Source organism: Scomber japonicus, chromosome 1, assembly GCF_027409825.1.
Source record: "Scomber japonicus isolate fScoJap1 chromosome 1, fScoJap1.pri, whole genome shotgun sequence".
Lineage (NCBI taxonomy): Eukaryota > Metazoa > Chordata > Actinopteri > Scombriformes > Scombridae > Scomber > Scomber japonicus.
The window spans coordinates 913,094-937,451 of record NC_070578.1 but is presented as its reverse complement, the minus strand read 5'-3'; the positions used below and the strand labels follow the sequence as shown (position 1 = coordinate 937,451).

Genomic DNA, 24,358 nt, shown 5'->3' with positions numbered 1-24,358 from the left:
TACATCCAGCGTGCTGCGTGGACTTCATTACATCTGCTGCACCGCTGCTACCACAATTATCAAATGGTAAGTTTATTGTCTGTGACTGTGACCCTCATAAAAGTAATATTTTACTAATCTGCATTATATAAACTAACGAAATTCGTTAAAGTAAGTCATTTGACGACTTCTAAGTCATTAAACTAAGTCTTACTTTTACTGGAGTAATCTACCTCGTTCTGTCATTGTACAGTTTATAGTCCGGAATTTACGGTAGTTAAATCAGATAGATTTAAAACGGTTTCACCATTTCAACAACTTTGAACTTTCTTTAAAAAAATTTTTGCTGCTGGATGCGTTTAATCTTTCTGGAGCACAGCGTGCAGAAACAGGCACCTGGCTCGCTCATCTTTTTGCACCAACTACTAAACGGCTTGCCGTGCTTCCCTAGCTCATCTAGCCATGCCCAACGCCATTTATTTTTCAACCCTTGGTCGATTATCAGGGCATTTTCCCCTGGAGTCATGAACTGAGCCATCTTTCCACTCCATGCAACGTCTCTCTCTCTACTCTGGCGATTAGGCTTCATACGTAACTTGGTGGAGGCACGTTTCCTCAAGACCCGCCTTATTTCACCTCTGATTGGATAATAATGTTAGTTTCAGAGCGGGAGAGTTGTGCTTCTCTCATATCATTGGCAGACGAACGATTACACTCTCTTTCACATTTAAAAAATATATTATTTTATTTATTTTGTTTTGACGCGCCCGCAGTCAAGCGCCGCACGCCGGAATTCCGGCACGGGGCCGGAAAACTTTAATCCCTGTGTGGCCGCAAGGTGGTCGGTGCCTGTCGGGGCGGCAATCCCCAAACTCGCTGGTGGACACCGGCGGTGAGGGATGCCGTCAAGCTGAAGAAGGAGTCCTATAGGGCCTTTTTGGCCTGTAGGACTCCGGAGGCAGCAGACAGGTACTGGCAGACCAAGCGGAGCACAGCTAGGGCGGTCGCTGAGACAAAAACCCGGACATGGGAGGAGTTCGGTGAGGCCATGGAAAAAGACTTCCGGACGGCTTCGAAGAGATTCTGGACCACCATCCGGCGTCTCAGGAGGGGGAAGCAGTGCGCTGTAAACACTGTGTACGGTGGGGATGGTGCGCTGCTGACCTCGACTCGGGATGTTGTGGATCGGTGGAAGGAATACTTCGAAGACCTCCTCAATCCCACCGACACGCCTTCCGGTAAGGAAGCAGGGTCGGGGGACTCAGGTGTGGGCTCTCCTATCTCTGGGGTAGAGGTCGCCGAGGTGGTTAAAAAGCTCCTCGTGGGCCCTGGGGGTGGATGAGATCCGCCCAGAATTCCTCAAGGCCCTGGATGTTGTGGGGCTGTCATGGTTGACACGACTCTGCAGCATCGCATGGACATCGGGGGCAGTGCCTCTGGATTGGCAGACTGGGGTGGTGGTCCCTCTTTTTAAGAAGGGGGACCGGAGGGTGTGTTCCAATTACAGGGGAATCACACTCCTCAGCCTCCCTGGTAAGGTCTATTCGGGGGTGCTGGAGAGGAGGGTCCATTGGATAGTCGGACCTCGGATTCAGGAGGAGCAGTGTGGTTTTTGTCCAGGCCGTGGAACAGTGGACCAGCTCTATACCCTCTGCAGGATCCTTGAGGGTGCATGGGAGTTTGCCCAACCAGTCCACATGTGTTTTGTGGACTTGGAGAAGGCATTCGACCTTTTCCCTCGGGGAATCCTGTGGGGGGTTCTCCAGGAATACGGGGTATCGGACCCCCTGATAAGGGCCGTCCATTCCCTGTATGACCGGTGTCAGAGCTTGGTCTGCATTGCCGGCAATAAGTCGGACTTGTTTCCCGTGAGGGTTGGACTCCGCCAGGGCTGCCCTTTGTCACCGATCTTGTTCATAATTTTTATGGACAGGATTTCTAGGCACAGCCAGGGTGTGGAGGGGGTCCGGTTTGGTGACTTCAGGATTGGGTCACTGCTTTTTTCAGATGATGTGGTCCTGTTGGCTTCATCAGACCGTGACTTCCAGCTCTCACTGGATCGGTTCGCAGCCGAGTGTGAAGCGGCCGGGATGAGAATCAGCACCTCCAAATCCGAGGCCATGGTCCTCAACTGGAAAAGGGTGGAGTGCACTCTTCGGGTCGGGGATGAGATTCTGCCTCAAGTGGAGGAGTTCAAGTACCTCGGGGTCTTGTTCACGAGTGAGAGAAGGATGGAGCGGGAGATCGACAGGCAGATCGGTGCGGCGTCTGCAGTAATGCGGACTCTGCACAGATCCGTAGTGGTGAAGAGAGAGCTGAGCCGAAACTCTCGATTTACCAGTCGATCTTCATTCCTACCCTCACCTATGGTCATGAGCTTTGGGTAGTGACCGAAAGAACAAGATCGCGGGTACAAGTGGCTGAAATGAGCTTCCTCCGTAGGGTGGCTGGGCTCTCCCTTAGAGATAGGGTGAGAAGCTCAGTTATCCAGAGGGAGCTCGGAGTAGACCCGCTGCTCCTCCGCATCGAGAGGAGCCAGATGAGGTGGCTCGGGCATCTAATCAGAATGCCTCCCGAACGCCTCCCTGGTGAGGTGTTCAGGGCACGTCCCACCGGTAGGAGACCCCGAGGAAGACCCAGGACACGCTGGAATGACTATGTCTCTCGGCTGGCCTGGGAACGCCTCGGGATCCCCCGGGAAGAACTGGACGAAGTGGCTGGGGAGAGGGAAGTCTGGGCTTCCCTGCTTAGGCTGCTGCCCCCGCGACCCGACCCTGGAGAAGCGGAAGAGGATGGATGGATGGATGGATGGATAAAATAAAAAATAAAATATATCTTTCATTTTAACTCAGGATAACCTATACGTACAGCAAACCAGTACTTTAGTAATAACAGTAACCCTTCGGGGGGGCGGGCATGAAATCGTGTGTCATCCTGTGAGTACTCAGTTCAAGCTGATCAGTATTACCAATATGAGAGTGAAACAGTATATAAAAAATATAGACAGTATGTTGTAAATTTGTACCTGAGAACATCTGGCACTACACGGTCAACATACCCGTAGGCAAGCAGAGGCATACATATTTAGTCGAGATGATTAATCTCACGGACACTTTCCGGCCTCCGTAGTGGAAATAATTTTCTTCTTCACATAAGTCATAGCTTTGTCCGGGTCAGTAAACTCCCTGTCCTCCCCTCTGTACGTGACGCTGGAAACAGTATCCCGTACCGGACTCCCTGCCGGTGGCGAAGCAGCTTCCTCACCTCTGTAAAGGCAGCCCGGGCTTTAGCCACAGTTGCCGTGTAGTCCGGAAAGATGGTAATTGGTTCTCCGTTGAAATGGAGTGGACCCCGGGTGCAAGCGCGTCGCAGTATATCGACACAATCTTGGTAGTAATGCAGCTTAGCAACGATGGCGTGAGGTTTTCCACCCGGCTTCTTCGGCCCTCGGCTCCGATGTGAGCGGTCGATCAACGGTTCTTTATCCAACTGAAGCACTTCAGTTAGCAGCTTTGACACAGAGGTTGTGGTGCTTGAGTTGGGTGTTTCGGGTACACCAATAATTCTTATGTTGCATCTCCTCATCCGCCCTTCCATATCCTCACACTTAGTTCTCAGTTCAGCCATTTCTGCCTTCATCTCACTCACGGTATTTTGTAGAGTAGCCACTTCATCCGACCATACTGATAGCCCCCCCTCCACCTCTTTGATGCTAACTTTAACCTGGTCAATCTCGGACTTCAGCGCCGCGGTGTTGTTTATTATCTCCGTTTTCACTGCCTTCAGCTCGTTCTTGAGAATTTCGAAGTCATCAGCCAGGGCATTTTTCAGCTCTGACTTTATCACCATTGAAATGTCCGCTTTCAGAGAAAGAAGGATTGTTGACTTCAAAACCGCAATGTCCATTTCTCCCGGAGTCGGTCACTTTACCTGGGCTCTTGGCAGTAGTCTGGCCCGAGGAGGTGTTGGGCCTTGTGTTGGAGGAGCCAGTAAACTTATATTTCTTCAGTTTCGTTGCCATTTGGACGCCACCACTGAGCTGTTCCACTATCCGATTGAGTTTAGAGATAGTTTACTGTTGCATGGGATGGAATACACTTTACGTTTTCCGCTCAAAATAGAGGTTAAACGGGAGCTTGTGTCAAACACGGCTTACTCCATTGCGGCCAAGCCACGCCCCCCTCCCAGTATTATTTCTCTATGCATTACGCAGTGTTACAGTCACTTTATTCAGCTCCTGGGGAAGATCTGGTTTTATTTCTTTCTCAAAAAAATCCCTGACTGGGAAATACCTAAACAGATATACCTCCAAGCCACATTCCCTCGTCAGACTCTGAAAGCTTTTAATTTTGCCCCTATCAATTATTGTACACAACGCTGTGATGCCCTAATTTAGCACATCAGTTTCTAGTCATTTTTGCATTATTGCATTGAGTTCCATTTTCTACTGTGGGCCTTCATGTACTGTACTTCACAATCATAGTGTCGATCTTGCTGCATTTTCAGTGGAATCTGCACTCTGTCTATATCTATCTGAGCTGTGCAACAGAAACAGTAACATCAAACAGTTTTGTAAAACCATTCAAAAGCACAACTAACATCATCCTCAGCCATAGGAGGACCTTATGATCTCACTGATAACTGATGTGTACTACCTTAGCCATAACATAGGAGCAGTCCCCATGGAAGGTATAGACTTTCCCATCAAAGGTGTTGATGTGGGCTCCTCCCTCCACAGAGCAGGTTCCTGGACAGTTCTCCTCTGTACATTTCCATTGGCCACTCTGACACACACTGTCAACACACACACACACACACACACACACACACACACACACACACACACACACACACACAGTATATGAAGTTGATTACTGACATTCTTACTATAATTAACATCTTTTTATGAATGTATTTCACACTGAGCAGTAGTTAACAAGCATGTCAGTCAAAGGTTTTCCACCAGTACGAACACATGAAGAATGAAGAGCATCTCTGTCCCGAACACATAGCTGGTGGCTATCAGCTAAGGATGAGTAAAGTTCCTCAGGCAAAACTGGCGGGATTATTTGTCTTCATTTGCCTTTACTAGCAGTTGTGGGGCAAGCTAAAGGAATTGAAGACTTAAGAAAAGAAACCTGGCTGAATTTTATTCATAACTAATGATGTTTCTGACTGTGGATTCCCAGTGGAATGCATTTCACTGTAATTTACTAACTGGCTGAGAGAACAAACAAACAAAACAAACCAAAAGAAACAAACAAAAAATTCTGTTAGGGCCATGAACCATGATGGAACATGGTGTTATATAGGCATTAATGTGTCCTTTAAAATAATGTGTGTAATAAATAGGCAACCTACAGTAATCCGAATTAAATGTATCTTCAGCAGCTTGAACTACTGATCTTTTTTTTGCCACTTGGGGGCAGTGGAAACAATTATCCATTAATTGACCCTTTGTACCCTATAGATGGGGGCATTCCCATAACAATAATAATAATTACTATTATTATCATGAATTATTAACAAGCTTAATTTATATGGCATCTTTCAAAAGACAAGTTCACCAGCTAGTCTACAGCTAACTGTATCTGTTTGCTGTTTAGTTCTGAGCAGGTAGCGTACTGTAGCTTCATTTTGTCTAAAAACAGCAGCCTGCTGCAATTGAAACCATCGCCATGAGAACGCTTAGAGTGAACCAAAACAGGCTTGTAGCTGAAATTCACTAGAACACTCTGTTAAACTGAGGATAAGTGGTGGAGTCACTACAGCTCAATTTACTCTCAATGTCAATTTACACATCATCATTTCATAAATTGTCATTGTAGAAAATAAGTAAAAATCACTTTATCTCCATAAGAGGGTTGCAGTGAGACTAACTACTGACTACATCATTGAGTGAACTACTTGCAATAGCAAAAAACAAACATAAAAAAGTTAGAAGTTCTCATCTTACCAGGATCTACAGTTGAAAGAGTAAGACTCTCCTGACTTATAGGCTTTGCCGTTGTGTGTACATGGACACTGCTCTGCTGTAATACAGCCAGTGTTACTGATATCATCGAAGACCGTTCCTGAGGAGGAGAGATAATAATGACTTACCATCATGTTTTATGTCTGTGAATGAGACAGAAATTACATTGTTTTCATTTGGATACAGCATATATAGTACAAAATGTGAGTGGATACCAGCAGGGCAACTGCAGCCATCCTGGCAGTGACTGTCACATGTCTGGCTGGCCTGAGGGTTGGAGCAGCTGTCAGGACAAGAGCTGCTACACTCTGTGAACTCCATGTTGTAAGGACATTCTTTGTCTGTGGAGACAAACACTTTAATGTTATACTAGTGACAATCAAACAACTCTGCTTAACATGTGATCTGTCTGGAAATAGTGTTAATGAAATGGACACCAGAGCATTCAAATAAAACATGTCTAGTCATCTTTTTAATTGTTAGTATCCTTACAACAAAAAGTAGTATTCCTCCATGGTTGGGGCTTGCCGCCTGCATGGACACACTCTCTGGAGAACTCTGAGATGGTTTTACAGAGGACAGAGTCAGTGTTGTCTTTAGAGTTGCACATATCAGCCATGCAGGCTTTACTGAAGGATTCCAAATCCAGAAGGTTTTGGCAACTGCTGAATGGATCACTGGAGAAGAACTGCTCACAGAATTTCTGAAAACAGAAAAAAAATAAGATCAGTCAGTCAGTTATAAAATCCAATTAGAAATCCTAACAACGGGTGCAGACTAGTATCAACTATAGGGTGGTATGTGATGAAGGTAGGGTAGCTGAAAATGTTTGATAAGCATGGTGTTAAGAGTTGTGTGACATGTTTTAATTTTGATAGACTTGCTCTCATACTCTAAACTGATCATAAGGAGACTAGTCTCTGCTTTTTCAGTGGTGATGTGTTACATCATAACATTATAATCTTACTCTGGTCTTAATGGAATCTCCCAGACATTCCAGTCCATTCTGCTGCACTAGATGTTGTGATCTTGATGCTCTGATTATTCTGCCTACAATGTTTAGCTTTGCAGAATCATCTTTGACAGCCAACTGACAAACACATCTCTCTTGTTAGTTGGAGAGCCCCAGGTTAGGATGCATAGACTGAGTTGACATAAAAACCAGAAAGATATGAAAATCAAACAGTTCTTGTAACATGACACTAATCATATGAGAAAAACACTCACTGTTGAGTAGCTACAACAGAATGTATGTTATTGTGATGCCCACTAAAGTGTTATCACATCTGGGGTAGTTTCTGTAATTATATAATTAATGTTTTGAATATTTGTTCAGGGGTAATCAACCTGTTTCCACCATCCTTGCACTAAAATATTTTATATAGACGTCAGGAGTAATTGTGGGGTTGCCAGCAGGGGCCAGTGTGGCGCTTATTGTGCTCCGTGGGGCTTTAGATCAGTTTGGTTTGCTTTGCAGCTTTCCTCTTTCTGCTGAGCGAGATGAAAAGCGGATGCAGAGTTTGTCTCACTTATTTCTCCTGTTTCCAGGTTGGTGGAATAGTAAATTAAGCTAAGTAACTGAGGTGTAACATGTTGACATGTCACTGAATGTTTTAATGTCAGCTGTTTTATGAATATGCTGACGTATATGTACATAGACCAGTAGCAGCATTTTCGCGCCTGATGATGTCAACGGTTGCTACCACAGTCACCTCAGTCAGACTTTTCTTTTTAGCTCCTTGAACATTTTTGTTTTCAAATGTATGATATTGTGTAAAATGTGAAAAGCTAATGTTAAAAACTGAGTTTATGTACTGTAAAAATGTTAAAAACTAATGTTAAAAACAAATTTTATAGATTTTAAAAGTGTTTAAAAACAAGTGAAAAACCTGTCAGCTCATGCATTTAGAGTAAAATGATTTTAGTTGGAAATGGAAAATGTATTTAGGAACCATATGTAAGTGGTAACAAGCTATGTTTTATACGTAAGTCGTAACATAAACTGTTGACGTGGTGCCAGCCGTTACATTGGCCTGTTACATGTAACATTATTTTATGATATGGTACCTTTTTTTTAAATCATGAAGTTGGATAAAGTCAAAAGATGAAAATTCTGATTTATTAGAGTGACTATTAGAGTATTTTAAAATATTGTTGTTTATTTTTTTTAACTGTTCTTTATGTCCTGGATAGATAAGGCTCAGTTAGTAATATATTTTACTATATTTTTACTGAAGTGGAGTCTTGAAGTCTGAAACTTACCACTGATCATGTTGTGAGTTGTCAAATGTGAAACAGATGGACCAGCAATAACAATAAATAATACATTTCTATTTAGAAAAAAATAATCAAAATTTAAAAAGTGCAAAAAATGTTATCAACAACATTTTATATTAAATGGTTCAAAATGAATCATTGTTTTGAGTTGAGGATACTCTACTAATACTCTTCTCAATATTGACACAGATAATCCGGCATACTCATCTTTCACACAGTTGACTTCATGATATATAGAATGTAAATGTGGAGTATGATCAAGAGTGAAGAGTTACCTTATCTCCACAGCTCAGGACTGGGTTGAGCTCAGGCTCCTCACAGGTCTCTGTTGCCTCATTCACCTTGTAGGCCTCAGCATAGTCTGACACAGACAGTGAAACTCCTACAGTATAGGACAGACAATAACAACATTGGTCATTGTGATTATTCAGCCCAGTAAAGCAGGTAAACACCAGGAAGCAAGTACAATTTTGCAGCTGAATGGTGGTCTCCTGCATCCATCTGTTCATCCAACTAACCCACCTCCTCCTAACAAGGCAAAATCATCTTCATCAAGTCACCTATCATCATCTGAACTGCATAGGTTTTACACGATCAGGATTTTTGGGGCCGATTGAGTTTAAATAAATCGATCACCAATCCGATCACGTCTTCTTTAACCATGGTCCGTTTCTTAAACTCGTGTTCCCTATCCAGGTAAATTTGTGGTGTTGAAACATTTTGCAGATGCTTCCCCACGAGGTACTTTAGTGTTGCACAGATTGCAAATAGCTTGTGTTTCCACCCCACCGACATGTTTGTTTGAATCCGACAGGTAATGATTCAAGATTCAAAACACTTTATTGTCCGTCACATCATGACAGGGCTCAAAACTAACTCTCGGATTCAAACAAACATGTTGGTGGGGTGGAACTTCTTCGGAGTAAATGAGAGATAAAACACAAGCCATCTGCAATCTATGCAACGGGAGCATCTGCAAAAGTTTCAACATGACGACATTGATCGGATCGACGAAATTAAGACATTACAGCCGATCTCACAAATTGCATAAAATGCAAAATATCGACTGATCCAATATTGCCGATCAGATCGGCGTAAAGTCTAGAACTGCATCACTTCCCTGGGTCACAATTACTATCACTGTTAGATGGTGTAAAAATCTAACAGGTCCTTTTTTCCCAGTCTGAATTTTAAACCTGTATTGTGAGGACAGGCTATAGATACTATGATGAATGGAGATCCAGTTAACACCAGTTAGTCACTTTCCTATCACAAAATGACCACAAGGACATTAAAGTGAAGTAAAATGTCTCTTTAGTAGGGTTGTCAAAAATATTGATACTCCGAAAAGTATCGATACTCAAACAGCGTATCCAGATACGATACTAATTTGCCGGAGGGCTAGACCAACCAGTCTTGGTCAAAAATGAAAAAGGCAAAAGCCTTGTTTGGAAATATTTTGCATACGAGGCAAATGAAAAAGGGACACCACAAGCCTGTGTACAAACAGTGCTTTAAAGTGGTGGCAACGAAATCGAGCAGCACAACTAACTTGGCCAAACATCAGAAGGACCGACACCCTGGACTTCATGATTAATTCGGACAGGTTAGTAAAGCTCCCGTTCATAATTTAACTGTATGTATTAAACGTATTACTGATGTTAGCATAGCCAGTGGCCTGCATCAATGTTGATTGTTTTGTGATTAGCTGTGGCTAGCACGCTACTAGGCAGCGCTAGCCGCGTTTAGCTTGCTGCTCAATTAATGTTGGTTGTTTTTTTTATTAGCCATTAACCGCGGCTAGCTAACGTTACTCAAACATGTTGTTTTCTCTTACAGCTGCAGAGTGAAGCAGAGAAAACTCGACTTGCAACTAAACAGATGAAGCAAGCACAGCAAACTCTACCACTTCTGTTTGACAAGCAACGAAAATACGACCCTAAGGCAGTCATTCATAAAGTGCACTTTCTGAACTCTTATGTGCCTTAATAAATGTGCACTTTTCAATTTCAGCCTTTTGTTTTTTGTTTTTAAAGTGTAGCTGACAATACAGCATTTCAATTATGTGATGTTCATTTTAACTGGTTGTTGTTACTGTTAAAATATTGTTCTAATTGTTGTTTTGTGTGTTGTGTTACCTCAGACAACCAAAAACGTTGTCATTGTTGCTATTTTTGTTTTTTGCAGTTTGCATTACCTCAGAAAACCAGTTTCTTTTTGCACTACCTCAGACAAGTGTTTGCATATTTTTGGTATTGTTAATTTTATATTTTTGGATTATTTACACTAAGTTAAAGAATAATATCTCAGACAACCTAAAAATATTGACAAATTGTGTTATATTTGGGTTATTTATTTTGCATTTATGTGAAGTGAAAACAAAACGTGATTGTCTCGTTTTTTATTTTCATTTTCTGATTATTTAACTAGCATCTGCGGTTCTGCTGAGCATGTTCTATGTTGAGATTGAAAAAGCTTTTCCTTAGTTTTTCATGTTAATAAAAATATTTTTTATGTACTTATTTTTCATCCCTGCAGTAATGAAAATGGTATTGGTATGGTAATGGTATTTTCCTGGGTATTGATATTGAGTTTGAAATTTTAGTATTGTGACAACCCTACTCTTTAGTAATGAGGAAGCCAATACGCCTATAGATGATCTGAATAAACAACAGACTTGGTGATCAACAGTTGCAGCTTTATGCCTGTTAAAAAACCCACATCACATCTTGACAACACTACAAAATGCATAGAACTAGATTCATGACTAAAACTGTGTACATGCATAAACACGCATTCTTTTTGTCAGGTTTATAAAGCTGTGTCGACACATGTTTTTGTTAAGCCCGAGAGCCCCCGCCCAGGGATTAAAGCAAAAAAAAATCCTGAGCCTGAACTTTTTTAGACTTGTGCACTTGACTCTACACGCCACTACGTTGGTTGATCGATTGGAAACCGGTTTACTTTTTGGAGTGTTTGCACACGACACAGGCCTTGTTTTTGATGTTGGTGGTAATCTGAGGCGTGTACACATTCGCAAGGTCAAAATGATTGCAGACTAAGTTTTGACTAAACTGCAACACCAAGAAAGGCCAATAGGTGGCATAGTAGTCCAACACACTACAATATGCTACATGTAGCATTTCTTTTGATATCAAGTTTCGCTGCTAATCTTTGTCTTTGACAGGTTAAAATATGGTCTACAATCACAAGGTGACATGTTATAAGGATATGTGAAATTGGAAGGCAGGTATTTGAAGAATAAGATTTATTTGCAACCATTTAATTTAAGGTATTCAAAAAAGGACAATGATTCTCTTTTTAAAGAGTTTTAATTCAACAGTTTCAACATATTTGAACTTTCTTTAAAATAAATAGTGCCAAATTAAATACTAAGAAATTATAGACGTTCGAAAATCAAGTCTATAAATAACATAAAAAACATCAACTTCTACATGAAGTAGTAACAAATCAGGTACAATTTCCGTAAATTCCGGACTACAGAGCGCACCTGATTAAAAGCTGCATGCTCTAATTTTAGAAAGAAAATCAATTTTGTACTTGTACAAGCCGCACCGGATTTTAAGCCGCAGGTGTCCCACGTTGTAACATGAGATATTAGCGAGGGTTGGTCCGATCGGCGATGCCTGACAGCCATCACGCAACCACCCCCCCCTCCTCTGACTACACACATTTAGGGCGCACTAGGCAATCATACCATGCCCAAGCACGTTTGCCCCCTACAGTCCGGATTATTTGGCTACTGTGAGTGCAAGTGTACCCTGCTTGAGGGAGGCAATTTTCCCGGGAATCCCGGGAAATCAACGATGTTTTAAAAGGCAACATTAGCTGAGCCCTGGTCATTTCAAACAACACTAAATGCAATGTGGAGACATTAAGCATATGGGTTCCCAATCCGACCATTTATTGTGTATTGTTTTGTCATTATTAAGGCAAAAGAACTCAATTTATGTCCATGGACATTATAATGAATAGGCTATAGGCTTAATATTAGTTTGCATCCAGCGTGCTGCGTGGACTTCATTACATCACCTAACCCTAACGAAATTCGTTAAAGTAAGTCATTTGACGACTTCTAAGTCATTAAACTAAGTCTTACTTTTACTGGAGTAATCTACCTCGTTCTGTCATTGTACAGTTTATAGTCCGGAATTTACGGTAGTTAAATCAGATAGTTAGATTTAAAATGGTTTCACCATTTTAACAACTTTGAACTTTCTTTAAAATAAATAGTAATAATAAAAAAAATTTGCCGCTGGATGCGTTTAATCTTTCTGGAGCACAGCGTGCAGAAACAGGCACCTGGCTCTCTCATCTTTTTGCACCAACTACTAAACGGCTTGCCGTCCTTCCCTAGCTCATCTAGCCATGCCCAACGCCATTTATTTTTCAACCCTTGGTCGATGATCAGGGCATTTTCCCCTGGAGTCATGAACTGAGCCATCTTTCCACTCCATGCAACGTCTCTCTCTCTCTACTCTGGCGATTAGGCTTCATACGTAACTTGGTGGAGGCACGTTTCCTCAAGACCCGCCTTATTTCACCTTTGATTGGATAATAATGTTAGTTTCAGAGCGGGAGAGTTGTGCTTCTCTCATATCATTGGCAGACGAACGATTACACTCTCTTTCACATTTAAAAAATATATTATTTTATTTATTTTGTTTTGACGCGCCCGCAGTCAAGCGCCGCACGCCGGAATTCCGGCACGGGATCGGAAAACTTTAATCCCTGCCCTGCCGGTGGGGGCAACATCGCCCCCTATAAATGAAAAACGTCTCAGGGCAGCTAAACAAGCACGTATATAGTCATATGACACACCATTTTGTTCAGAAGAAGCCAGCGCAACCATTTACAGCTCAACAAAACACAAGTCAAACAGCGCGCAACTGATTGGCCATTTGCAAAAACACTACTCCGTCTAAGCACTACACATGCCGGCAGTCACCGCGACCCTCCTATCTTTAATTTCACAATATCCACACAAACTAGAGAGAACTGAGATTTCACTGATTCCTGCAGTGTAACTCCCATTACTGTTCGATCAAAACTCGCGGAATGAACCGTCAAAGAAAAATCCAAACAAACTTCCCATTGTACATTCACAACTACAAATTATGTCTTAATTTCGCTGTTTTTATGGTTAAAAGTTGTGTCTGGTCGCAGCTACTCCAATGTCTCTGGATCATTTTGAGTTGATTCAAGCCAGTTTCCATTTATTTACATGACATGGGGGATGATTTGCAGATGCCTGCCTCTTCGTCCTCAATGCAAACATACAGTCTTTGTCTCCATCTAGTGGTTGAACTGTGCTATTGTGACAGATTTAGCCAACTGCACTACTTTCTAGAGGGTGTGAACTTTCATTAGATGTGTGATTGGTCCATATCGACCAATCGGTTCGAGAGATATTGATGCTCTTAATGAAAATATTGCTTGGATTAGCTGATATCAATACACAACACATGCGAAGAGGTGCACAGAGCAGAGTTGAGCGCCAAAATATATCTCTAAAAAAATCTCTCTAACTTTGCAGTGCTTTACTTTATTAGCATGAGACTTGGCACAGATAATGTTAAGATGTTATGCTACAGTTTCAAGAAGTTTATTGGCTACAGCAGCATAATTTAGAAGGTGTTATTCACTCTAAAAGTGTACATTTTTGTCAGGTGAAAATTAAATGTTTAATTTATGCTGTGTTCAATATTCATTTAGTCTGACCCAGTAACATACATAATATGCTGATGCTTTCACCTCTACATGTATCTCACAAGTGTTACCTTTATTATGATATCAATATTATTCATATAGACCTTGTAGTTACAGAGATATACTATATTAATTTTGGGTATGTCATTTTCAAGCAGGACCCTGAGCCAGAGGCCTAGGGAGGAAGAGGTTAAGTCCTAATGGAACTAGCCTCATTTCCAATCCAATCATTTGCCATAAATGGATGAAGACATGGTTTTATCAACTCATATCGACATGCTGCCTGTTCCACCAGTCTGTACAAATACCCTAACCCTAACCATAACCCTAACTAAACAAAGTGCAAAGAAGTAGTGCACTTTTACAGATTGTGTTGCAGCAGCAAGGTTCTCCAACAGCCAGAACAGCTGTCATTACGCGTAATCATTATGCACAGCTGTGCAGCTATTTATAGTGTCCATATCATAAATTCATTACATGGACCTGTAGACCATCATCAGCAGTGATATCTCATCGCCATTATCATCACAAATGTAATCAATGATTAGTTTGTAGAGCTCATATCAAAACCATTACAGAGGGTGTGTTGCATTTATTACATTTTGTATGATCTAAAGCAATTCATCAAGTTTATAAATTCACCCTTGATTGGTGTTTTCCAGAGCGCCACATTAAAATCATTTAATCAGTGCAGTTGGTTATCAACCTAACCAATGTTTAATTATATTTAGATTCCTCTCTGCAGCTCATCATATACCTCTGGCTGGCTCTAGAATAACATAGTCTGTGTGAAGTGTTCACATTCTGACCGAAAATTCTGGCCCCAGATGTTTTTGGGTTACTGCCATAAGAGACCCTAATATTAAGGGAGATTGTTCACACAGGCAGTTTAGTAGAACCAGTGTGAAAGTAGTTCTGAAAGTAGTTGATTTATTTTTCAGTGAGTACAATTTACAGCATGTTATCTCTCCATAAAACTGAAAAGGATCTTACCGTCTTTCACCAACTCATTGGCTACACCGTCAAAGTCTCCACACAGTCCACAGATCTGGTTCTGGTATTTGTCATCTATTTCAAGCTGTGAACACATCCAAAAGATATTGTAGTTAGTTGCAAAATCACAATATTGTAAGTAATCAGTTATGATTCAGAGCAGTTGTTTTCAGGTTTGACCACCTCAAAGTTTTACTGCCTTGGGGTTGCTGAAGTATATTTTCAAATTATTACTAAAATATTGAAACATGTCATTTTTTTCTATGCAGTCTATTTGGGGCTTTGAGTAAGCCATAGTTATATTCACATCACCACCTGGCGGCACTCTTTCTGAGTTCATGAGGAATTTCAAGATATAAACTGAGGCTCATGAGCCAGAAAAGGGTTGGTGAACTTTTCTAAATCATGTGGAGAACCTCAGTATGCAATGTATTATGTGAGCTCTGCTGATTCCATCTATCCCAGTATAATGTCAAGAAGAACCTACCTGAGTAAATGTAATTCTGTGTACATATTTTTGTAATACTGAAATGATATCAGTCAATCTTTATGAATTATATCAGTGTAATTGGGCAATCATTCAATCACATCCATCTTCTTTGAAGTAATGCATTCAGCCACATGTTTACTTAAAGCAGGTACAATTTCATGGTGGTTTTCAGGCTTGACTTGTTGGATATTGTTTGCTGATCTCTCCAGGGCATATCCCACAAAATCACTCAGTGCCTCATTATTGCTGTGTAGTGAGCTTTGATCAATCTTTTAGTCTAGTTTGTCTGCCAGTCTGTTAGTTAAAGACATGAAGATCTGACCTTGAGCTCAGGGCCAAGGAGAAACTGATGGTGGGAATAGTGTCATTGTCATTTATAAAGCTGTATTGATGTACTGTACAAATATATAAGCATGTGTAAGAAAAACCTGCTCTGATTACATAGAGTCAGATCTTGTTGTGTACAGGCTCAAACTATGAACATGTGTTGTTTTGTTTAATATCCAATGACACTACACCTGACCACAAAAGTGAGGACAGACACCTGTGTGAGTGTGTGTTTCTTACATCCAGAGAGTCATCCAGGTTCCAGACAGATCTGATTCCCAGCTTAGTTTCAACAATGATACTGGATGTGGACCCCTTAATAGTCACCCCGAATGAGACCATTGGCAGTGACACGCTGCAGCAAAAACAGATTAAAAATTAGACAGAAAGCAGGAGCTGATACAGATCAGTCTAATCAGCAGCAACACAGAGTTATAAGGACGCTTTGCTCTCACACACGTTGCATCTATAGTCACACAAACACACACGCGCTGTCACTTTCCAGTGCGTGCTCTTGCTCGTTTACTCCAGATTCCAGGAGATTACGTCTCATTTGCAGGCGTCATGGAGATGCTATATGCGGGAGACTGGCTAATATGTATGTTATTATTACTCATTGTTGAACGTAACTGCTTTGAAACAATCAGAAAATAACGTGTTATTGATCTGATTCACTGGCTTCTTACTGTCACCGCTCCCTCCCTCTTCATCCTCTCTACCTCCCTCTTCATCCTCTCTACCTCCCTCTTCATCCTCTCTACCTCACTCCACCACAGCTACAACATCGTCTTGTAGCCGCTCTCTGACGGAGCAACTCTGTCCTCCATTCAGGGTTTGAACTTTTATAAATAACAGGGTGGCGGAATAAAGTTTAATATCCCCGCATTGAACAGACTGTCTGAGAGCAAAGGAGAGCGTCACCGTCACACACACATACAGTGAGTTAGCTCCTCCTCTCCTCCGTATCAGCAGGTGCAGCTGAGTGCTGTATGACGCTGTAACCGTCTCCAGCTGTCTCCATGTTTCAAAGGCATCTCCTATGCAAACCCTTGTTTTTTTCTCTCAAATTGTCACAACATATTTGAGAGTCATAATGAGGCTTTTTTGGTTTTGTAACATCAGACATTATCTGCAGTGTTCGTAGCTGCAGCTCAGTGGCAACTGGCAACCTGGCTGCTGAAACGCTACTGACTTGACAACATTACTTGTGGGCTGCCACTTAGCTTTCCATATGTGAATATTCTGGCTGGATTACTACTGTCAGTGATATCAGTGTTTGAAATTAACATGATTCCTTAATGTCTTGTGACATTTTAGGGCTATTTTATGATTACTTTGAATATATTTGTTACATACAGCTACTTTAAAGTCAATGAACTGCAGCAAGTCTTGTACTACAGTTTTGTCTGTTCTTAAAGTTTGTTTTGCTGGTTTGTTTGTTTTTGGTTAGGTACAGGAATCTATCTGTCTGTCTGTCTGTATGTCTGTAGAATCCCCTGAGGAACAAGAACCTACATAGGGATTGTCTATGTTTTCTACAAACTAAAACTGTTACCAAGATGTGATAATCATAAAGATGTAGTATAATTATCAAATGTTTGGCACTAAACTCACACAATAATTTGTGGGCTAAATGCTAAATGACCACATAGGTTGTTTGTACCATGCACTGAAACAACTATGAGAATGTTTTCAGAATAACCTACAAGAGTGTGTTGAGGCGACAGTCCAGTTCGAATCCCTCATCGAGAGGTCCTATCCTGCGTGTCATTGCCCCCATTTCCTGTCTCTCTCTACTAACCTGTACATTAAAGGCAAAAAGCCCCAAAAAATATACTTAAAAAAAAACAAATGACTTTTATGGTGTGACAACACAGCGGTTACAGTCTGCTTAGATTTGGGCAAAAAACACTGTTAGGATTAGGGAAAGATCATGATTTAGGTAAAAGTGATCACTTGAAATTTGGTGTGGGTAAAATTACCACATTAAAAATTAGGCAACCTTTGTCATCATGGCAACAGTGAATACCACGACAATCATAGTCATGGGTTTTAAAAAACTACTCCAATCCATGATTGGAAACATGACACTAGTGGTTGGAAACAGGAAGCAAACAGCAGTAAACTGCCGCAAAGCCCACTGAATCCACGACCCAAAGTGTCACCTCCAAATATGGAAATTTGTCAGCTTCCATACACATCATTTCAACTGCATCACCTCTCTGGGTCATAATTACTAGGACAGTTAAATGGTGTCTGTTGCTCAAACTATATGTCATTTTTGGGACTGCATTCATGATATAAAGTGAACAGGCTCCTACAATGTCCTGTAGTTTGACAAAATAACAAGTCCATTTACTTTTACCTTTTTGGAATCTTTCATCTCACACTAGCTGTCCAGAGAGCTATCTCCATTACTACTGAGCACTATCTGCTGAGGCAGACTGTGAAGCATGGTTGAACATTTCAGAAAAAACTATATATATAGTTAGATATAGTTTACAAGTGTGAACTGAACTTACGTCTTGCCATTGAAAATCACAGCACTGCTGGACAGCTCCACCACAGAACCTTCCAGCTTGATGATGATCTTGCTGATAGTAGGGATGTCGTTGACTATTTTGCGTCTCATCTGGATGTTGAAATTCTCATAGCTGCCTTTACACTGTGATGCCACAACATGGTTACAAGTAGAGGCAAGCTGGAAGAACTCTCCATCAAAGGTCTTCCAGTGATAGTGTCCCCAAGTCGTGCACACTCGGCCGATGTGAGATGAATTACCTACAACGACATCATCATTACATTAAACACATTTTTGAATTGATGAGAAGATTTTAGCATAAATCTACTTTGGACATTTGTTTTGCAGTTACCTGAATTGAGGTTTAGTGTGTTAACAGGGGGAATGATGGTTACTGTATTAAAGAGAAGGAATATTCATCACACACACACGCACACACACACACACACACACGCACACACACGCACACACACACACACACACACACACACACACACACACACACACTCACATAAGTGACTGGTACTAAATACACATGTATACATATGTATATATATGTTTGTTAAACAATGCATGCACACTTTGTGGACTGTAATGGTAACAGGTGATCTGTAATCAACTGCAGTTTTAATCTTTAAAGTTTAGTTTAGTTTTGAAGTCAAAGTAGGAGAATTAGATAGTTTCTTGTAGTATTTTACAGATAAATGCAAAAGAAAGGATTAAACAAGAAAGAAAACATCTTAATTTACAACTGTTGTATTAAAGCATGTTTTCTTCCCATCACCTTACACCAAAATTAACTTAAAACAACAACATCCAGCTGGCTTCTCAATGACCTTGTACAATCATCTCATAGTGTATCCAGTGAGTGTGAAGCTGTTAGTGGTATTTTAGATCATCACTCACCAGTCTGAGTGAGTGAGCTGACCAGCAGCGTCAGGTAGATGAGCCATAACGTGAACTGAAGTCCTGTAGTCCCCATGTTCATCTAGAGGACTGACCCACTATGAGAGTACTCACCTGGAGGGCAAAGGCTTTATAACCTGACAGTCAAGGTGGAGCTACACCAGTTCTTGTATGCACAAAGAGTGAGGGGTGGGTAGGGGGGGCAGCTCCACAACTCATCCCTCCTTCATTCGTATATTCAGCGTGGTTGGCCTGTGATATTTACATTTTGTTACTTTTTGTTTGCACAGTAAACATGTCATCACCTCCATCAGTGCTCTGGGCTCTTTATTCACCCTGCAGGCCTGATGAACCAGATCTGACAGGAGATGGATAAGAAGGAGCGTTTTTTTGCAGTCACTCTGTGACTCAGTTCAGTTGTAAAATGTATAAAATCAATGCTGAACATAAATGCTGAGTATTTCAATATTTAACCATAAAACCATCATCCATGTGTTTTAGTAAAATGAACCACATTCTGGGGAGTTTTATACCGTCCCAGCTTCTCAGTCCAGTCAACTCTATCTCATAGAAATTCTGTTGATATACAACTAAACTGTTTTCCCAGTTATGTTGCGTTAACAAATGGAATAGATCATGTTTTTCAGAATGAACAGTGTTATATGTATATATTGCTCTTAAGTGAGATGGAGGAGGTTGGTCTGGATGAAGAATACACAAGATGCAGGACTCTGACTACAGAAACGCAGGTTCATATCTAAGTCATGTGTGTGTTCAGGTTTAGACAACAAAAGCACTTTGGTTCAGGATAATGAAAGATGATATTGTTGCTTAAATGTGAATAAGCATGTTCTGGTTCAAGTCACTGCAGACTTTTTCCTGTATTAAACCCAGATCTTTGTTTAACTGAAGTGCTGCCAGTGTCTTGTTATGTTAATATACATGTTAGCAACATTATGTTTCTGGTATCATATGCTTATAGAAAAACACATTTACAATTTAGTTGTATATGTATGTGTACATTTCTAGGTCTCCTAGAAATTATGTTCATATACACTACATTTCTAAGTTTCTATGTTGGACACTAATAGACCCACTGTACATTACTGTATCTCAGTGCTGAATTCAGATTCAGTCATACACATAATGACAAAATGATATGGTATGAATTGTATATAACGTGGTCTGGAAATTCTGTTTCATAAAAAAGGTTTAAATAAGTCTGTCCTAAGCATACCATGGAAACCAATCCCTGTAGACTTTCAGTCAGACTAGTTTTTAGGCTTAGCTTCACATCGGTTCTTAACCAGTGTCAATCTGCAAGACTAAAACAACACTAGTGTTTTCTCCACAGTTTCTCCCTGAACTGTCTATATGTATTACATATAAAACTTACCTCACACATAGGATACACTGTACCCATCCAGAAAAGTCTCTAAAGTCTCTAAACATGATACTATTATTTGCTGCAAAATAAGTTACTATACTTCTTCTGACTATTTTCTTTTCTAAGCCACAAACTTGTGGTTGCTCTTGTTCTCTATCATTAAAACTCCTAGTAAGGATAAGGACAAGGCTGTTCATCCCACCTGTAGAGTTCCACACAGGCAGAGAATCTTTGACAAGAAGCGATGAAGCGGTTTGATATTTGGAGGCATTTGAAGATTAGAAGTATTAAATATTATTACCCCTGGAGGTATGATTGTGTGTCTGGTGCTAAGATCCAAAACATGAACTGCAAAACTGTTTATCTTATCACTCACATGACATACCTAACTGAGTGGAAGTCAGTGGAAATATATTGCCAAACTTTACTGCACAGTTGCTATCATGCCTCAGTATATAGTAATCAAACAATTACAAGCACTGCTGTCATCAGTGTCCTGAGGGCACCTGTTACTATTGAATCTTGAATAAACATGTCTTATTTACTGTGTTTGCAATATGTGATGACTATAACACAATAAAAAACCTAAATTGATATAGATATCATATTGCACCAATAACCAAACTGCACCCCTACAAGAATGATTAGTGTTCTGGCAGTATTTTGTATCAAGAAACACAACGTCGTTCATTGTCTTTCTGATAGTTTATTCAGTCGTCTGCAGACGGACTCCTTGCTGTCTCAACCGTGAGATGGCACGAGTGAGCCCAGAGCAGAGGAAATTGTCAGATTATATACAATACATTATCTTGTGAAAGGATGACCTTCTTCTACCATCAGAACAATGTAAGCACAATAGTCAAGTCATAATGTGTGTACAATCAGGACAATGGTTAGTCAGTAGACATAACATACTTGATGTTCACTCAATGTTCGATGATGTTCACTCAATCAGCACTTCATGTAATATAAGTGGTGTCATGGTCAGCAGATGATGACACACACATACACCTAATGATATGACATAGTTACTCATGTGTCAGAGAAGATGAATAATAAGAATTCCCATTACATTCCCCCATTTGAGCATAATACGCTCACAAATGAACATTAATCAAACTAACAATCATTGAAATAGAAAAAACTGATGATCAGAAAAATCTAAATATATATCCCAAGAAGTGCTCTTTTTCAGTGAAGCATTTCTTAGTGAAACATACAGTTCCTTGTTGTTGGGTGGGGTTTGTCGTCATGACAGATTGGTGAAGTCACCTGTGTCATGTTCCAGAATCTAGCCGTTGAACCCCCGTAATTGGTGATGGTGATATTTGCACATGTTGATGCTCTTAGCCATGTCTTTCACAGTTCTGTCCTTCAGGGAAACTCCCAGGGTGAAGGCTACCATGACGCCTAGGGCCTCGGAAATGTTCAATGGTAGTGGCGTCACAGGTATTGCGGCTCCCACTCCGTGAGGAAGTTGTGTGCAGACATAGCAGCTGTCGTTTGTAATCCTTCTGGTTGTCAATAGTACTACAGCGTACCAGGAATTTTCCTCAGGCTTTAGTAGTGGGTGAATAAACTCAGGCAGCAATTCTCTCCTCTTTCTGCAGTTGGATGCTCTGCAGATGCTGTTTGAGTTTTCACACCCTTGTTGTTAATTGGGCTGAGATGTGTTTTTTTGCAGGCGCAGTAGCAGGACGATGGTGGCAGTGCTGCAAATTCCTCTACATCTGTCACCCCTCCAGCACCACTGTATATTCGTTGGCATCATCCTGTATTCAGTGTACTGCTTCTTCCGAGTTCGAGAAACGTGTGGTCCTACTTTTAACCACACCCCTCCTTCACTCAGAGTTCAAGGTGGGGAAAAGTGTTGGTTCACTTACTGATGCTCTGCACGCTTGATGGTGTCTCGTCCGTGGGCTCAGGAACGCGTTTGCAGTGGCTGGCTGGTATGGAGGAGTTGCCTCTTAACCGGTCCAATCCCTGTATTCATTGGCTGTGCGAAGAGGATTTCAAATGGGCTGAGGTCATTTCTGCTTCTGACCCAAGCTCTCATGTGCATCAATTGGTAGTTCTTTTGTCCAAGTTACACCAGTTTCCTCACAACATTTAGCCAACTTCCCTTTCAATGTACCATTCTCTCTTTCAACAGCCCCCCGCTGGCTGGGTGATAAGCACAATGTTGCCTCATTTCAATGCCAAAATACTCACCCACGCTCTTCAGGACCGTGCTCACGAAAGGTGTACCATTGTCAGACGAGATTTTACCTGGAATTCCCCATCTGGGAATTATTTCTCTGATTAAAGCTTTTGCTACTACTGCTGAATCCTGTTTAGAAGTGGGACAAGCCTCTACCTATTTGGAAAACATGTCAACAAAAACCAAACAGTATTTCTTTCCCCCCACAGATCACACAACTTTGATAATTTTTTTGGGAAAAGTTAGAGAACCCCTTTGTGAACCAATACCTCTGTATTTCACTCATCATACCCCCTTTTGACACATGATCCTTCCCATGTGACAACTTAGCATAATGAGGAAATAAGTATTTGGATAAACATGGTCTACCATTTGGCCCGTACCACCTTTGTTAGAAAAAGAGCAGCCTGATTTTTTCCAAGCCATCCTCTCTTCAGGGCTGGCTCTGGCCTGTAGGTCTAACAAATCAGCTGTGGATGTCAGTGGTGAGTTAACAACGGCAAGACATTGTATGTTGTTGTTAGTGTTGTCTAGCTGTGCCACTGCCTTCGCTGCAGTATCAGCTCTGCCATTCCCCTGTGAAACAAAATCATCATTATTTGTGTGTTCTTGGCATTTGCAGATAGCGACCTGTTTTGGAAGGAGGACAGCATCGAGAAGTGCAGCAACCATGGCGTGATGGGCTATTGGTTTGCCTGTGGACGTTAAAAAATCCCTATCCCTAGCCAAAATCATGTACCACTCCCCATGTGGTTGTCCATCGTTTGGTGTAGGGAGAAGAGTTGCAGGGTTAAGAACATTGCATCTTTTAACAGTGATTTTAGGAATGTCAAGCAGAATTGTATTATATCTGAGCCACCTTGCTGTTGACAGGTGGGAAGTATTCTGTTCAAGTAAAATCACTGAAACAGAATTTGGTATCAGTAGGGTGAGATCAGCATAGCCTACAATGTCACGTGAGGCTATCACAGCTTTTTCTGCAGCTGCCACAGCTCTTAGACATGTAGCAAGTCCTGCAGCAACCGAGTCAAGTCTTGATGAGAAATAGGCTACAGGTCTCTGGTCTTGTGTCAGTATCTAAGTCAATTGACGTAAAATGATAGAAAAAGGTAAACAAGCACACATGGATAAAAGGAAATTCACGGATGGAAAATAACTACGGTGTTGGACTAAACTACAAAAGTAATTTATTAGCCCGGTTGAAAGTGGCAAGGTAAAGGCTTATGGTATATTTATGTTTGTGTTAAAATTTACTTTAATTTTATGTAAAGTGAAGCTAAATGCTACAAGCTAATTATAGATGAATGGTTTTTTATTTGTTTTTATTTTAGCTCTTACGTTGTTGGTGTTAAAGGTCATAAAGAATTGCCGAAAGGAATAAAATACTTCAGACCACCACCAGTAAAAGCTTCCTTAATTTCAACTGGCGCTACAGTAAGAGCTTGACCATCCGCCGCCATGCTGCACAACACGGTCTCAACGCTTCAAGGTTCATATCCACAACAGACAGCAAGTGGCAGAAGTTGGTCTGAAAACTGAAACGGTAAAGGAATATGGAAGGTACACAGGCTTCA

The 24,358-nt window shown here is 41.1% G+C and overlaps 1 protein-coding gene across 1 annotated transcript in view; it reads right to left on the bottom strand.

Moving 5' to 3' along the window:
- LOC128361226 (mucin-5AC-like) overlaps positions 1 to 19,273 on the bottom strand; it is a 62,989-nt gene extending 43,716 nt beyond the window's left edge. The window contains exons 1-9 of the mRNA XM_053321639.1: positions 19,198 to 19,273; positions 18,293 to 18,551; positions 16,011 to 16,125; positions 14,954 to 15,038; positions 8,506 to 8,612; positions 6,482 to 6,656; positions 6,169 to 6,294; positions 5,936 to 6,053; positions 4,635 to 4,773 (exon numbers count right to left, since the gene is read on the bottom strand). Coding sequence (XP_053177614.1) covers positions 4,635 to 4,773; positions 5,936 to 6,053; positions 6,169 to 6,294; positions 6,482 to 6,656; positions 8,506 to 8,612; positions 14,954 to 15,038; positions 16,011 to 16,125; positions 18,293 to 18,551; positions 19,198 to 19,273 — 1,200 coding nt within the window. The remainder of the gene's footprint in view (positions 1 to 4,634; positions 4,774 to 5,935; positions 6,054 to 6,168; positions 6,295 to 6,481; positions 6,657 to 8,505; positions 8,613 to 14,953; positions 15,039 to 16,010; positions 16,126 to 18,292; positions 18,552 to 19,197) is intronic.
- Between the last annotated feature and the right edge of the window lie 5,085 nt (positions 19,274 to 24,358).